Here is a 15,104-nt window from a genome sequence, read left to right on the forward strand (position 1 = left end):
AGGGGTAATTTGGGGGATTGCTTGCCGGCCCGCCCCGTTCCGTATTTCCACTGGCGACACCACCATCCCGCTTCGGCAGAAATCCCCCGCCCTTCAAAGGCCAAAGGATTCTATAATGGCTAGTCATGACAGTGTGCTCTCCAAGGAACATTTAAATCATCCCGGCGTGGTCTCGTCTCCGGTACCCTCGGCCTTCACGGGCGGCGGCTGTATCATTCATAAAGTGGAGAACGCTTCCTCCGCGCCAGCAGCGGCCTGTGATTGCTGGAGAAACTTGTGCCGAAGTCAAGCGCCGGTATACACCCAACGAGCGGTCGGATGAGGGCTCAAACTATCAATGAATGATGGTTCCCAAAGAAAAGGCTTCGTGAGCCAATCTTTTCTGTTCTTCGATTCTCTTTAGCCCTTGGCACGATCATTCACATTGTCCACCCCTATTCGTCTCAACTGGGTCGCCACAATGACATCTCACGAGAGCGGAGCCGTTTTCGTCAACCCGATCATCCCAGGCTTTAACCCAGACCCAACAGTCTGTGTTGTTCCGGCCACTGAGTCAAGTCCAACGACTTATTTTTTGTCAACTTCGACCTTTGAATTCTTCCCAGGTTGTGCCATCTACACGTCGACGGACCTCATCAATTGGAAGCTCATCGGCCATGCACTTACACGTCGAAGTCAAATCGAACTGCGCACTGTTGAACCGGGAGCCGGTAGTTGGGCGAGCACACTTCGTTACCGGGCCGACGAAAAGCGATGGTATCTCGCAAACGGTCTTTTCCAGAGGTATCGACCCACGAATGATGTAAGAGCCCCCTTGTCATGTAAACGACCCGAGAGAAGGAAACTCATATTGGAAACTCTAGGAACGCATCTTTCCAAGAGGATTCTACGTCTGGACTGACAATATCTGGGATGAAAACGCCTGGTCTGACCCTGTTTACTTTGACAACCCTGGATTTGACCAAGACGTGAGCACCCTCCTGAGCCAAGTATTCACCTTGCTGATGGAAGACCCAAGCTATTTTGGGACGATGACGGTAAAGTTTACCTCTCTACGACAGTGCGCATGGGAAAGCGTACACCCGGACTCAAGTTGAAGGACTTCGCTATCCACATATCGGAGATTGACATCGCTACGGGAAGAACTTTGACCCCACCTCAAGTTATTCGTGAATCCCCCCATGGCATTGCCGAAGGGTCGCACATTATTCGCAAGGAAAATTACTACTACCTGTTCACCGCCGAGGGTGGCACGGAAGCAGGTCATCAGGAATGGGTTTTCAGAAGTGAAACGGGACCCTATGGTCCGTGGGAAGGACAGGGTAAAGCTTTATGGTACAACGGTCCTGACGAGGAGGTTCAGAGGACCGGCCACTGCGATGTCTTCGAGGATGATGGCGGAAGATGGTGGGCTGTGATGCTCGGTGTTCGTCCTGTCAAGTCTGGGGATAAGTATATCGAGCCTCAGATGGGTAGAGAGACCTTTCTGGTTCGAGTCGACTGGGAGAATGATTGGCCCATCTTTAACCAAGGCCGTAACATAACGCTGGAAACCACCGGCAGAGAGCCTATCCAGAAGTTAGCGGTTGCAGACGCCAAAGGGGTAAAGTGGAAGGCTGATTTATCCAAGTCTTCCCTTGAAATTGGCTGGTATCACAAGAGTAGGTTGGCCGTTATGACTAGCTCGGACAGATGGTGGCTAACAAATCTCAGACACGCCGATCAAGGCATGTCACAGCTTGACTGAGCGTCCAGGCTACCTCAGACTCTACGGTAACTGTTTCGACCTCAACAGTCCGGAGTCGCCGGCAATGCTGCTGAGAAAACAATCTTCCTACAATGAAATTTTCCGTGCGAAAATGCTTTTCAAGCCCAGCAGGGCCGGTTACGAGTCTGGCGTTGTTGTCTATTGGAGTCAATATTCTTACGCTACTATCGGCATCACCGCAGTTCAACAAGAGAATGCCACATCTACTGTTCCGACTATTATCACACGAGAGCCTACGGGCAAGATCAGCGAGTTCAAGGTACGAGTCTCGGAGGAGCAGCTAGACTCATCGCTAACAACACAAGGTTGCGCACCCTCTATCAGAACCCGGGGCTTCTTCAGCATCCGCTCTGGATCTAGAGCGGCCCATCCAGATGATCATTACAGCCAAGCCAACCGAGTACGAGATCAATCTCTCCGTTGGTGAGGTACAAACAAGCATTTCCTTTACGTCCGAGGCTTTGACTGTTTTTCCTCCTGTTGGTGGAGCCTTTTGCGGCGTCATGTTCGGCATATATGCATTTGGCCGGAGTGAGCCAGTCCTTGATCCTTCCGACTTCACGGATATTGAAATCCTTGAGATACAGAAATAAGCAGGTTTAAGTATAGAAAGTTTAGTTTTTAACGTGGAGGGGAACGATTTGACCAATCTCTATCCAAATTCAACGAGATAAGGTTGGGAACCCTGCATTCCGAACCCCGAAATCATCCCATCATAGACTGATTTTGCCAATGACCTTTCATCAATAGACCGGGGAGCAAACTTACACGGACGTCCCATCCGGACCTCCTGAACACGGCATACGTCCCTTTCCGTTCTAGAGTAAGAATGATACCTTTGACTTATTAGAGCATACCCCAGGAAGTCCGGCGACGGCAATTGAACCTTAACTAGTGATTCTACTCCTGCAATTCTCTACTTGCTACCCAATGTCCCAACCGACTTTCGAATTATCCAGCGCAGTAAGTATGCTTGAATGTGTTGATCGGACGATGATGTATGCTAGGTAGCACCCGCTTTGTCAGCCATGGACTTGTTTGAAGTCCATTTGAGATGCGTATTCTCTTGGTCTAAAGCATACCACATGACACAGAAAGCATCGTATTCTTCTCATCAAACGAATTGGCCCCTCTCCCTGCGTAAATATACATCTTATACGAGAAGAAGCTCAGAAAAACTCATCAAACTCACATCATCATGGCATCATTCATCTTATCAGAACACTTTGAGACGTATCCAGACGTCTCTCCATCTCTTCTACGTGAACAGTTTGCTGGAAAGACCGTCTTGCTGACCGGAGGGGGATCCGGTATAGGCACAACCATAGCCCGCTCCTTCGCCGAAGCCAACATCGCCAGGCTCATCCTAGCAGGCCGCACCGAGGCTACTCTCAAGGAGACCTCGGCGGCACTCCGCGCCAGCTTCCCACAGCTGCATGTGTCCTACAAAGTTGCCAGCGTATCCTCCCCCGACCAAGTCGCTGCCATATTCGCAGCCCTGGAACAGTCGCCGGACGTCCTTATCAACAATGCTGGCTACCTGTCCGAGCCGACGAGTTTCGTCGATGCGGACTTGAAAGACTGGTGGCAGGGCTTCACGACAGTAGGTGACTGTTCATTTGCACTAGGCTATAAACACGTTACCCTTGCTAATCTCACTAGAACGTCTTCGGCACAGCACTGATGACACAGACTTATCTTCGACATCGCAGGGGCCGTGGTGCCGATCAGCCTGGCGTCATTATCAATATCAACACCAAGGCTGCGTACAACATGCATCTTCCGGGTCTGAGTGGATATGGCGCAAGCAAGGCAGCGATGTTGCGGCTGACGGAGGCCGTGACTGACGACGTTCCCGCTTCCGAGACACGGTTAATCTCGGTCCATCCCGGTGCGGTGCAGTCTGCCATGCTAGAGAAGTCTGGGTTGAAGCGGCAGCTTACAGATGCGAAACTTGCAGCAGACTTTGTCGTCTGGAGTGCTTCCGACGAGGCAGCGTTTCTTAATGGGCGTTTTGTGTGGGTAAACTGGGATGTGAAGGAGCTAGTATCTTGGAAAGATGCAATTATTGAGAAAGACATGTTGAGGAGCAGCATCAAGGAGCATTAGGCGTACCACTACAATGCTAACCAAATAGCAACCTATTGCTTGCATGCCTGTCTATGACGTGAGTGCGGGGCACTTGAGCTGCGAAATGTAAGCTTTCCGGAGCAGGTGACCGTGCGACAGAGTTCAGGTCTATTTCTTTGACCCGGCTGGAGAGGCCTGCCTTGGATGTGCGAGGATCGCAGCAGGGAATGAGGGCCGAACTCGGTAGCCTATCCACTCGCTTCTTGATAGATTACAGCTCTAGACGCTTCGAGGATGATGCTGGAGGATGTTGAACAACGGCGGTGATTGGTCATTGGTGCTGAGTCTCGCTCGGCACGACGCTGCCGTCAACCAACCGGACGGAGCACAAGGAAACTTAAATGGTCCAAAGTGATGCAAAATCCATGTTGATTGGTTCAAGGGTTAGCCAAATCGACTTCATCTACAGAGGTGGCAAGAGTGAATGAGAGGGGAAAATGCAGGGCCCTTGATATCATTTAACCGGCTACATACGCCGCGTGGAGTGAGATGCAAGTAGGTAGACGGCCCCACGGCCCGGCAGCTAAGCGACCGCCGATAGCGCCCGCCGCCACCTGTGCCCCTCTCCTCTGCTCATTTGCGCCTAGCGACATCCATTCGAGCATAGCTAGGTCCTTAGCGAAGCGTCAAGTGGGCCGGTCCTGGGTGTTGCAACGAAACGAGGCAGGTGCAGAGGAGGTGTGATTCCGCGAGAAGAGCAAATACCGAAACTCTGAACCTCACGAACCTCGATCTCGATATCAACACGACGTCTCCCTGTCCAGTCCAACCCGGCAAACATGCAAGTCATTCTCGACCAAGCTACCACAGTATACTGCACAAAGCGTCCGATGACACCGCCTATAGCCATCTCATCCCTGTTTTCACGCTGCGATGCTTTGCCGGCTGCACTGCCATTGGCTAATCTACCGCCCCGGATCCCACCATCAAGCTTGAACATCGCCGAGGGTTGGCCCTGCCGTGAACCTTCTTACGCTGGTGTATGATCTTGCGAGGTGTATCGGGCGCCCGCGTCGATGAGCGTGAAGTTGCAGACCCCTTCCAAAGGGCATATCCTCAAACCCTCCTACATCTCAATGCTAGGCCCTTAAACGACCCGGTGATGAATGGAACGAGACACTCATCTCCAGGGGAATTGGCCAGCACTTCAGTTATCTTGCCAAAATGGCACGAATCCGTCCAATGACACATGAACTCTGAATCTGTCGACGTCGCCATCTGCAACCTGTCACTCAAAACGCTTGGACATGGCTTGTCAACTACCGATCTTATTCTCCAGGGACTGCTGAAAACTTTTACACCATTCCGGGTGTCCCCTTCCACTCGGAACAACGTCTCGGAACCAGCTCCCGGGTACCACCTCACCCTTAGAATCAACCCAGAGTAATGGGTTAAAACAGTCACATATAGAGGGAAGTAGCAACGGCCTTCTCATTAGAAGCGTCTAGCTGTATGCATCCGAAGACCAAATCCGCTCATTTCAACTACGAGGTCCATCGCGACTATGGAATGTACTTAATTAGCAGCGGCCCGCGTCTGTCTTTAGCTGCGGGTTGCCTACTGCCCTCGTCTTTACTTATTTGGCCCTACTTTGCATGGTTATTTGTTGATAATCCTCGCGGAGTTGCACATAGGCCGAGATGGGATTTAGAGCTGTCATAGCAGGCCCTCTGGCCGTTGTACTCGCTGTGGTCGGCCATGTCGACGGCGCTCCCAAGCCAGCCATAGCTTGTCCACCGTTCAACAAGGGCAGCTTCACAATCCAACAATATCAACTATATCCTGAAAATGCAGATTGGGACGGCAACAACTGCATTGTTTACTTCGGGTATGTGTTCTTCGAATTCTTTCAAGGCTCAAAATGCTGAAGCCTAGACCAGGTCATTGTTCAACGCAAGTGTTGCTGTATACGACCCTTACAAGGACGAAGTAGTCGACATTATCTCATTCGATGGGATTACCCATAACCCTAGCTTGCATATAGGGGGCGTGCAAGTCGATCCTTACACAAAACTCGTTTCAATCGTTGTTGATGCTGCTGCTCCCTTCAATACCGGCGGCCAAGACGTGTCAGGCGATAACTTCATCATTAAGTATGACGCCATTAAGAAACAGATTCTCTGGAACAAGAACATCACTACTGTATCCAATGGCGAGTACGCCGGTTTTCAGGACATTGAACACGACTCTCGCGGAAACACGTACATTGTCGGGTCGTTCCCTGGTACTGTCTTGAAAGTAGACCGCGAAGGCTCCGATGTTGTTCCTTGGTATTTACCTGAACATATTGTAAAGACAAGGCTGGGATTTTCTGGTCTCGCGGCAACTGGAAACGTCCTACTGTCCAACAATAATGAGGATCGCCAGATCTACCGGTTCGACATGAGAACCGACGAGGGCACTCCTTTAATCGTACCCAGATCGCCGAACACAACCCTGGCCACGTCTGATGCCATATATCTCCCACCAAAGTACAAAGGCAAGGTGCTACTCATCGCTGAAAATTCCAAGGGCATAACGGTGCTGCGCTCCAAGGACGGCTCGTGGAAATCGGCCGAGCACCTTGGCACCGTGCCAAACGACTCACAGGCAGCACATGGGGGCACCGTCACTGCCTCGGTGCAGATTGGTGACAATATCTACATGGTTGAGGAATTTTTTACGGACCCTCCTGTTTCAGGCTCAACGGCTGGCAACAGGACCAGTTTTCCTCTGGTAGACATCACGTCGCAAGTCGAGGGTCTTTTGAAGAAACAACGAATGGCGACTGCATCAAGATTTCTTGGATGATCCATAATATAGTAGCAGTTCATACACCACTAGGAAATTTTAATACTCAGGCAAACTTGCAGAGGATAAGTTGACAGAATTTCAACATCCATCTCCTATTGCATGTTCCGGCAACGGCTTTCAAGTAGCAGGAGAGCTTCGAGATCCCATAGGCTTTGCAAGCACCCAACGATTACTGCATGTCAGCGAGGGACCAGCCAGACTTCCTATTGGACCTTCAATATTGGGACTGTCCGTATCTGCCGATTTGCCGCTTCCACACCTGGAACCCCGCATGTTTGATGAGGTTCAGACAACTCGTCTCCAGTCGCAAACCGCTGGCCTCCTTACTCGCTCGGTTCCCGAGCCAATTTATGACTTGTCATCAAGCTGTTTGCTAGACATTTCAATAGCGCTTGTTGTCGTTGAGGATAATCTAACTTGGCTCCAAGCAAACCAGGTGGAGCTGTCAGGAGCACATGCTATCTGTCGCAGGGCTCGACAAGCTCTATTGACTTTATGTGATTGACGGTCCGGCTGGCGGGTGGAGGAAGTTGGCGGAACCGAATAAATTGAGGCACAGTATCTATGTCTAATAAACCCATCCCCACAGGGAGCTTTTTTCAACGTTTGCACCAATCGTAAGCTAACTTTTAATACGGACCGTGCTTTAGAAATGTCGGGTTTTGCAGAGCATTATGACAGGTTGACCGGTGATAAATACGCCGCCGGTTTGTGGTCAGAGACCATCTGTGATGATTTGCTCCTGCACGTAGCGCACTCGGACAGAAAACCACGGCTTCGTTGTATCAGGGGCCGTCGTGGCCGTGGTTCGCTGCCAATAGAGTGAAATCATACGTCCCCCTGCACAACCGTGGGAACCTGCCACTTCTCGAGAGCGATATTACAGATGTAGCAGAAGACGTCAACATCGAGGTTCTGTCTCTTTCAGCAGAGCCGTTGAACGAAAGGCACCATACGGCGACGTGGGAAGAGAATGCTTGAGCTCGAGGTATCACAGGATGGAGCATACAGTTTCGATGTTGATGGTGATGATGATGGTGATGACGACAACGATGATGATGACTTTCAAAGCAAATCATGCGTATTCGATCATCATAAGATTCAAATCACCGTTGCTGGAAGATTGTCGTACCCGGGCAACAGATGGGCTAGATAATACTGCCACGCTGGTCACAAATATATGGTTGATGACCTTCAGCGTATCCATTCATTCTCTAACGCGGAAGGTCTTGCCTGAGCTCAAAGCAGTCGAGACCAAGCTAATGGCCAAGATAAGCGAGGCTTCATCCAAACCCCTTACCCCTGAATAATCAAACATTAACTCCATCATGGTATTCGTACAATTCATCCTCCTCATCGTTACCTCTGATACCCAGAATCTTGTTCGCCTCCTTGATCCAGTAAGGAGTCGGTCCTGTCTGAGCCCTTTTCTGTCCTTCGAGCTCATCCCCAAGAACGTCATCGCATTTGCTATTCGATAGCCTGGCTCCCATAAACGCATCCTTGGCACCAGACTTCATGGCCCCGCACTCTTCCTCTGGCATCACGGGCATCGCCGGATTCTATCCAGGACCAAAAACCCACGCAGCAGCCCCGGTTTCCTTGAAACCCTTGAACTCACCCTTCTTGCCCCACTCAGCTGTCCCTGTGCAAGAAGGCAAAATGTCTCGGACGTCTTTGTTTAGATAGCAGTCGTAAAAGACCATGTTTCCTTCGGCATCGGGCTTCATCTCAGCAACTGGGATGGGCTCGCCGGTGTATGGGTCTATCAGGCAAACGAATCTGCCAATGTCGAAAGTTCCGCGATATCCGTAGTGCGTGAGAGAGCGCGCGTTGGCAATTTTCTGGGAAATTTCCGCAGCCGCTATATCAATACCTTGTATCATGGCTGCCATCTGCTGCTGCCTCTGTAGCGCATCGTTGGAAGCAACAAAAGGGTCTTCCAGGAAAACATTCCGAATGGGGCTACTGGAAACGGGATCTTCAGATTTGTGTCGTTCTGGGCTCGGATTCATGCTGATGATTGAAACAGATCTCGGTGATTCCCCTAAGGGCGAAAACTCGGCCCTTTGGGGGAAGGAGGGGGCACAGGGGCTGCTCGTGTGGTTCTGCCTTTTGGGGGTTCGGAGCTTAACAATACTGGCCCTTTTGTGGCGATCAGTATCTATAGCGAGAAAAAGTCAGCAATATATACTGAATATGTGAGAGAACTAGCGTATTCAGAGGTGTTCTTACGAAGTTGCGCTCGCACGCGGTGCTGATGGCCGGATGAAAGCGCTGCCACCATTGGGTTCTGCACCGGACGACCGCTTGGACTGAAATGCGTCACGTCCGCTGGAGGATGTCAACATGAGACCCGTTTCCTTCACCGATACTTTTAGGACGAACTTACGAGACCAAGGTTGGCGAGGGGAAGTAGTCGAATCTATAGGGGTCGTAGATACACCGTTTGACCCCTTGCTCGTGAGAGCAGTACCAGAGGGAGTCATGTGCGGAGCTGGAGCACAGCCAAAAGTCCCATTATTCTCATCAATTGCAAGGGATTGTCTTGTCGCTGTGGGAAGTGCCATTTTTTTGCGAATCTTGTCGGCACGGCTCTGGATAAAATTATGGACGCGATGGATGGGAATATCTAGGCGGTCGCGTATTTGGTTTGCTCGCTGCTGAAATTGCTCTTCGGCTTGGGGGTCTGATATTGTGAGTCGGACGCAGACATCCTCCCTTCACTTCATTATATGGTATTCGGCTGCCTTGGTAGCTTTATCCGCGGCGACCACGAGGCAGATGAAGGCAGTATCTCGAATCGGATAACAGAGGATAGTGAAGGCTTATGGGGGGTTCTGTGCTGGTGAAGCCTAACGACTGATTTTTTCCCTAGAATTCAAATAAGTAGAGTTAATCGATCTTCGTGGAAGGTGAGATCCGTTCGCAATTGTAGCTTGCAGTGAAGGAGGTGTGTAGAAGGGTGAGGGCCAGTGACGGTTTACCATGCCGGTCGGTCATTGGGGTTATTGGGCATTCAGAGAAGTATACGTTCAACCAACCCAGTTCTGAGGATAGTCTGTGACCCAATGAATGGATCTCAGTTCTGACAAAGATGTTAGGTGCGGTTCAGTAGTAATGTTGGTTCAACGACAATGAACAGATCTTTGTTTCTGTGGCCAACATATGAGAAACTTGTTTATAAACAGCCGTTTATGAACAGAGAGCATGAATCAAAGCACAGAAAGTGACAGCGGTGCTAACATAATCGTCAAAAATTTGTGAGTTGTTTGCATGGTTTTAATCAAACAATAGACTGCCTTGCCTTACTGAACGGATTAGGAAAGAAGGGGATTGGCGGTGGATGAAGGCTTTTAATACGCTACGAGGTCCATGGCATCAAGAAGAATCGCAGCAAACATTAGCGTTTTGAAGAATGTACCGGGTGTATATTAAAGCTTGAGAATCAACTAAGGACTTTTATTCAGTCATTAAGTACGACTTGACCCCTCGCATCCAACCAGCTGGACAACCAGTCATCAGCTCCAATGAAACTGTACAGCCAGTGCGTTTAGACACAAGACCTTGTCATTGCCAACGGGCCTGTCCCTGCGTCTCCAACCGACGAAGCGTAGTGTTGGACGAGGAACGCTGTTCTGAGTTGTGAGGCTCACAACCTCATCTCTGCCCAGGTGGCGGCGACCCAGTCCCGTTCTGAGGGGTGCTAGTTCCATTTTGAGAGGCAGGAGGCGTTTGCCCCTCACCGTGGCCACACCCGGTCATGAAAAGCGTAATCTCACCGCAGTTAACCCCCTGGTCATTTTTCTTGTAGAGGTTGTACGTCTGGTTGTCTGCCTCGCACTGATAGAAGCGCGTCTGATTTTGGAATCTGAGGCGGCCGTCACAGCCGACCTCCCAGCCGGAATCCGGCTTCTGTCCTGGATCGCACTGAAGCGTCTCAGTGGGGGGCTAGAGCAACATGGTCAGTATATCGAATCTTTCCCAATGAGAAGGCCAACAGGGAGAGACAACTTACTGTCCACCACATTCCGCGCCGTCTATCATCGACGACCTCGCCGCGTTCCATTCGTAGGATCACTGGCTGGAGGCCGATTCTCAGCTGTCCGCTCTCCAGTTGCCCAACCCAACCAGAGACGGAGCCTTTAGTTCGGAGACGGAATGAGTTGCATTCTTTCATACCGCTGCCCCCTTTGCCCCCTTTACCCCCTTCACCTGGCTTGCCACCACCTCCTTCTGCACCACCTCCTTGACCACCTCCTTGACCACCTTCGTCGCGTTTACACTGTGCACCACCCTCGCCGCCGCCGCCAGGTTTATTGTGTTCTGCATCCATTGCATTGTTGCCATCTCTAGGCACTATGGTCAGAGCAAGAGAGCTCGTGGCCAGGGACAATGCCGTAATCAAAGAAAGACGCATTTTCTCTTTGGTCAGTGGCCTTTGGTAGGGGGCGTTCTAGAAAAGGTAGTAACCACAACCGTCGTTCGTCAAGAAGAAGTCAGGAGAATCCGACGACCCTGGTTCTGAAGAGTATTTTGGGTAAGGTGATCAAGATAGATCTTGTAATGTTTGGATCTGTGCGAAGTAAATGCTGTAATGTTCGGATAGTGCTTAGGAACCAAGGTACTAACGCTAGGGAACCCAGCGAAGGAAGTCCATCTTTTTATGCTTTCGAGACCCCTCAAAGCTCGACTGACGTTGCCGATATCTGAGGAGGGGTTCAAACACTGGCGAACACATTGGGGAAAGTATCCTCGACTGACTAGCCAGCTGGGGAGCAGAACACTCGAGTAAGGGAAAGAATGAGGGGTTCGACGATGGGTCGAATCACCAGACGGACAAGGATCCGGGCAGCAAAGAGGCAAAGCAGGAACTGCAAGATAAAACATCGGACTGAAGATTCTTGGACCAAACTTATCAGGGCTTTCCTCAAGGTTTGTTTAGGGATGGCTTGGAGGTTGAGAGTCTGACTCATTCAGACAAGTCTCTAATAAAGACTAACTACTGGATGAAGCAACTCAAACAGACCACTAGCGAAAAAGCGGAAATTCTCCCAAGACAGAAACCGGCTGGACTCAGGTTGCTGAGACGGAGGCCGATAAACTCTCCAGCTTAGTCGTGACAATAAGAACCTTTGTGGCAGAACTTTAAATTGTTAAAAAAAATTGCAGCTCCCTTTGTACCATCGACCGATGTTTCCAGGGTCATCGACGTTCGGAGAAGCTGTGAAACGAACGGTCAAGGTCAAGGCTGACGGAAGGAGAGCGAAGGAAACAGATTTTCATCAACGAATCATGTGTATTGCAATTGGCTGATGATACAAGTCATCTCTATGGTTTGTGTTTCTTTCTGGTATGCTGGGAGTGCGGGTGGACGAAAATGTAGCAAATCTCTATCAGTAACGCAAAGAATCTTTTCCACGGATAGCAACTTGTCTTGTCTTCTATGACAAATCATGGGTATCATACGGTAAAAACGCCACGCTCAGCTCTCCGAGAGTGTGTAATGGTTGGGGAGGCCATCCTGCAGCTGAAAGCCCGTGCCTAGCTGCGCGACAGGGAAGCCGGTGTTTCCGGTTCTGTTTGGAAGATCCGCATTAGGGCACCGACTGCAAACACGAGCGTCTGGAAACGATCAGGCTTGTAACGGCTGCTCTGGTCCGTGATCTCTTGTGCCAAGAGTAGGGACGTGTCACTTTCTGGGCGCCCAACTTCGGAAGCAGTTCCTTACTGAGCTGGCCTGATGGCCCTTTTGTTTCCCACCTGTGCAGGTAAGGCTGCCGAAACTTCGGCATTGCAGCGGGAAGGATTCATCTGGCAGATTCTGACCTTGAAGTCTCAGGTCTTTCTCCTCTTCTTGGAGGCGTTGCTGTTACTGCGGTCCGAAATGGCCCGAACCGAGGTGTTGTAACTCGTTTCCGACGCCGCGCCATCACCGCCGTCGTCGCTCTCAGAGTCATCGTCTGAGATCTCGTCAAGCGGAATCATGTCGTCCGAGGCGTCACCGGCGTCCTCAGATGCCTCAGCCAAGGACTTGTCGCCTTCGGCTTTATCATCGCCAGATTCGAAGCCCTCGAACTCTTCATCCGCTTCTTCTTCTTCTTCCTCGTCACTATCATCACCGGCAACAGTGGAGGGGCCCATCGACGTGTCGGCCATGCTCTCGGCAATGGCCTCGAGTTCCTCACGCTTCCTCTTCTGAGGCATCTCGCCGAGCCTTCCACTGCGGCCCTCAATGCCTTCACTGGTTTCGGCGCCCTCTTCTACTGGTGCAGGAGTGAACCAAGGGATCTTTCCACGCATGAAGTCGTTCAGAACCATCTTGGCAACTCCGTCCAGGTCAGGTTCTCCCTTTCTCAGCAGGCGACCGCTCTTTCGGGCAATCATCTCAAGGAACTCGAAGTGGTCCTTCCAGCCCTTGAGCTCGTATGTCCTCTCCATATGGTGCGTTTTGACCTTGGCGAGGACGGCAGGGATGTACTGCTCCGGGTTGTCGACGTTCTCAACACGAACCACACCTCGGAGCAGCAAGTCCTGGGGGGTATCTGTCTGCGAAGGCGGCACAATACCAGGGCAATCAATCATGTCTAGAAGAGCAGGCGTAAGTTTATGCATCAGAGTGGCAACAGGCGCGAATTGACTTACAGATCTTTCTGGTGAGTGTGATATACTGCCAGACCTTGGTCTCACCAGGAATTGGGGCAACGGTGGCGACCTTCTTGTGCCTCAGGGTGTTGACAATACTGCTTTTGCCAACGTTGGGGTAGCCGATCAGACCAACAGAAATCTGCTTGCGATCGCTGTGAAGCTTGGCGTATTGTCTAAGCAGCTCAATGAGACTACCCTTGCCGAAGGGATTCGTCAGACTGGAGTGCATAGCCAGGGTGGGCTTATCCTTGGAAAAATATTTTACCCAACGGGCCTGTGTCAAGTTAGCTTCTGCAAAGAGCAAACAATGAGACACAGTATAGTGTGAAGGTATGTATGCTTCGCTACTAAGAAATACCGCCATGAAGAGGCTCGGAAGAGCGCTGGCAGACTTCAACTCAAAGTGATGCAATTCCATCTCATGATGGGAAATCCAAAACGGATCCCATCAGCCCTGGTCCAAGGACCAGAACAGCGAGACGGCCCTCGATTTTCCCAGTGTTTAACGGAGAACCTTTCATTGGGGGCAACGAAAGTGCGAAAGGTTTCCTGACAAAGACACTGGGGTATAGTTCGGGGAGGGAGGCAAGAAATTTGAAAAAAGAAAATGACTTACAGCAACACTGGTAGGCACCAAATCCGTTTTGTTCAAGACGAAAATGAGGTGCTTGTGAGGCGCCTCCTCTCGGAGGTACTTCTCCACACTCCGGCACCGCGTTCCCAGAGGGTCACGGGCATCGAGGACGTGGATGACGACGTCAGAGGAGTCAAGCACACGGTACAACTCGTTCCAAATACGCTTGCTCTGACCCTTGTTGAAGATGGGTTCGATGGACATGGTGACATGGCTCTCATCCTCGCCATCTTGATCCGCTCCCGAATTTCCGCTGAGCAGCTTGGCTTGCTCAAGACGGTCATTGTAGGTATCAAGGTCCTTGTCAACCTCGCCGGCCAAGTCTGCAATGGTGCCCGCGCCAATCTTGACGCGCTTTCTTTGCGACTTGGGGCCGAACGTGTCTCCGAAAGAAGACGTCTCAATCGTCATCTTGGCCTGGTGCTTCTTGATGCCGTTGGCATCGGTATCATCCTTGATCAAGGACAAAGGCAGCTTGTTGCTCTTGAGCAGGACCGAGTAAGGGTCCGCGGCCTTCTCCGCCATGGCGCTGCGGAACGCCGTCAAGCTCTCCTGGGAGATGACACGCGTGTTACCAAACCATTTACGGTTCGGCTCGATCCGGGCAGTAGGGACATCTCGGCTCTGGTACGAGGCGGCCTTGGTGATCTCGCCGTCGGCGTTGCGCTGGGGCTTGCCATCCTTGTACATATTCAGCTGCCTCACACGCTTGGCAGAGCTGCGAAGTCTCCATGTTAGCAAGCAGTTTGCGCAGACTGAACAGGTGTCCACGTCGATAAGAAGGTACAACATACCGGTAGAAATTTTCGCCCTTGACCTTGACGTTGGCCATGCCATCGCCGGTCTTGCCCTGGCGAACCTTTCGGCTCGCCTCTTTCTTTCCGGTTCCCATCTTGTGACCGCGAACTCGCCCAGTCGAGAAAACTTGAATGTGGAAGAAAGGGAGACTGGGCAGAAGCTGGAGTCGGTGAGGTTGTAAAAGGGATTGAGAGAAGGAGGTTGGAGCTTGCGCAAGGTAAAGAAGTTCTTTCTGCGGTGGTGGGGTCCCTTGGGATTTTTTTAGTGGAGTCGCTGAATTTTTTGGGGCCCTCGGGTCGAGGACACGCCGTGGCGCCGAGGAACCAATGAGCG

General features: G+C 51.2%; 7 protein-coding genes across 7 annotated transcripts; 3 read left to right on the plus strand and 4 right to left on the minus strand.

Annotated features, from left to right (window-relative positions):
- Positions 1-460: 460 nt before the first annotated feature.
- On the plus strand, positions 461-2,361 carry EsH8_VII_000267 (glycosyl hydrolase; the record flags this gene model as incomplete). The annotated part of the gene is made up of 5 exons (XM_083270400.1): positions 461-802; positions 864-968; positions 1,019-1,661; positions 1,714-2,027; positions 2,074-2,361. The coding sequence occupies 5 exons, from the start codon at positions 461-463 to the stop codon at positions 2,359-2,361; spliced, it is 1,692 nt and encodes a 563-aa protein (XP_083127957.1).
- Positions 2,362-2,966: 605 nt separating this feature from the next.
- EsH8_VII_000268 (SDR family oxidoreductase) lies at positions 2,967-3,877 on the plus strand (the record flags this gene model as incomplete). Its single annotated transcript, XM_083270401.1, has 2 exons — positions 2,967-3,371; positions 3,431-3,877. 2 exons carry the CDS (start codon positions 2,967-2,969, stop codon positions 3,875-3,877), a joined length of 852 nt encoding a protein of 283 aa, XP_083127958.1.
- Positions 3,878-5,538: 1,661 nt separating this feature from the next.
- On the plus strand, positions 5,539-6,688 carry EsH8_VII_000269 (uncharacterized protein; the record flags this gene model as incomplete). The annotated part of the gene is made up of 2 exons (XM_083270402.1): positions 5,539-5,726; positions 5,779-6,688. The coding sequence occupies 2 exons, from the start codon at positions 5,539-5,541 to the stop codon at positions 6,686-6,688; spliced, it is 1,098 nt and encodes a 365-aa protein (XP_083127959.1).
- Positions 6,689-8,001: 1,313 nt separating this feature from the next.
- Positions 8,002-8,235, minus strand: EsH8_VII_000270 (uncharacterized protein; the record flags this gene model as incomplete). The annotated part of the gene is made up of 1 exon (XM_083270403.1): positions 8,002-8,235. The coding sequence occupies one exon, from the start codon at positions 8,233-8,235 to the stop codon at positions 8,002-8,004; it is 234 nt and encodes a 77-aa protein (XP_083127960.1).
- Positions 8,236-8,253: 18 nt separating this feature from the next.
- EsH8_VII_000271 (uncharacterized protein) lies at positions 8,254-8,706 on the minus strand (the record flags this gene model as incomplete). The annotated part of the gene is made up of 1 exon (XM_083270404.1): positions 8,254-8,706. One exon carries the CDS (start codon positions 8,704-8,706, stop codon positions 8,254-8,256), a length of 453 nt encoding a protein of 150 aa, XP_083127961.1.
- A 1,645-nt stretch (positions 8,707-10,351) lies between these two features.
- Positions 10,352-11,111, minus strand: EsH8_VII_000272 (uncharacterized protein; the record flags this gene model as incomplete). The annotated part of the gene is made up of 2 exons (XM_083270405.1): positions 10,352-10,642; positions 10,710-11,111. 2 exons carry the CDS (start codon positions 11,109-11,111, stop codon positions 10,352-10,354), a joined length of 693 nt encoding a protein of 230 aa, XP_083127962.1.
- Positions 11,112-12,529: 1,418 nt separating this feature from the next.
- On the minus strand, positions 12,530-14,865 carry EsH8_VII_000273 (protein NOG2; the record flags this gene model as incomplete). Its single annotated transcript, XM_083270406.1, has 4 exons — positions 12,530-13,278; positions 13,337-13,613; positions 13,956-14,691; positions 14,768-14,865. 4 exons carry the CDS (start codon positions 14,863-14,865, stop codon positions 12,530-12,532), a joined length of 1,860 nt encoding a protein of 619 aa, XP_083127963.1.
- Positions 14,866-15,104: the final 239 nt, after the last annotated feature.

This window comes from Colletotrichum jinshuiense, chromosome 7 (genome assembly GCF_051148585.1).
Source record: "Colletotrichum jinshuiense chromosome 7, complete sequence".
Lineage (NCBI taxonomy): Eukaryota > Fungi > Ascomycota > Sordariomycetes > Glomerellales > Glomerellaceae > Colletotrichum > Colletotrichum jinshuiense.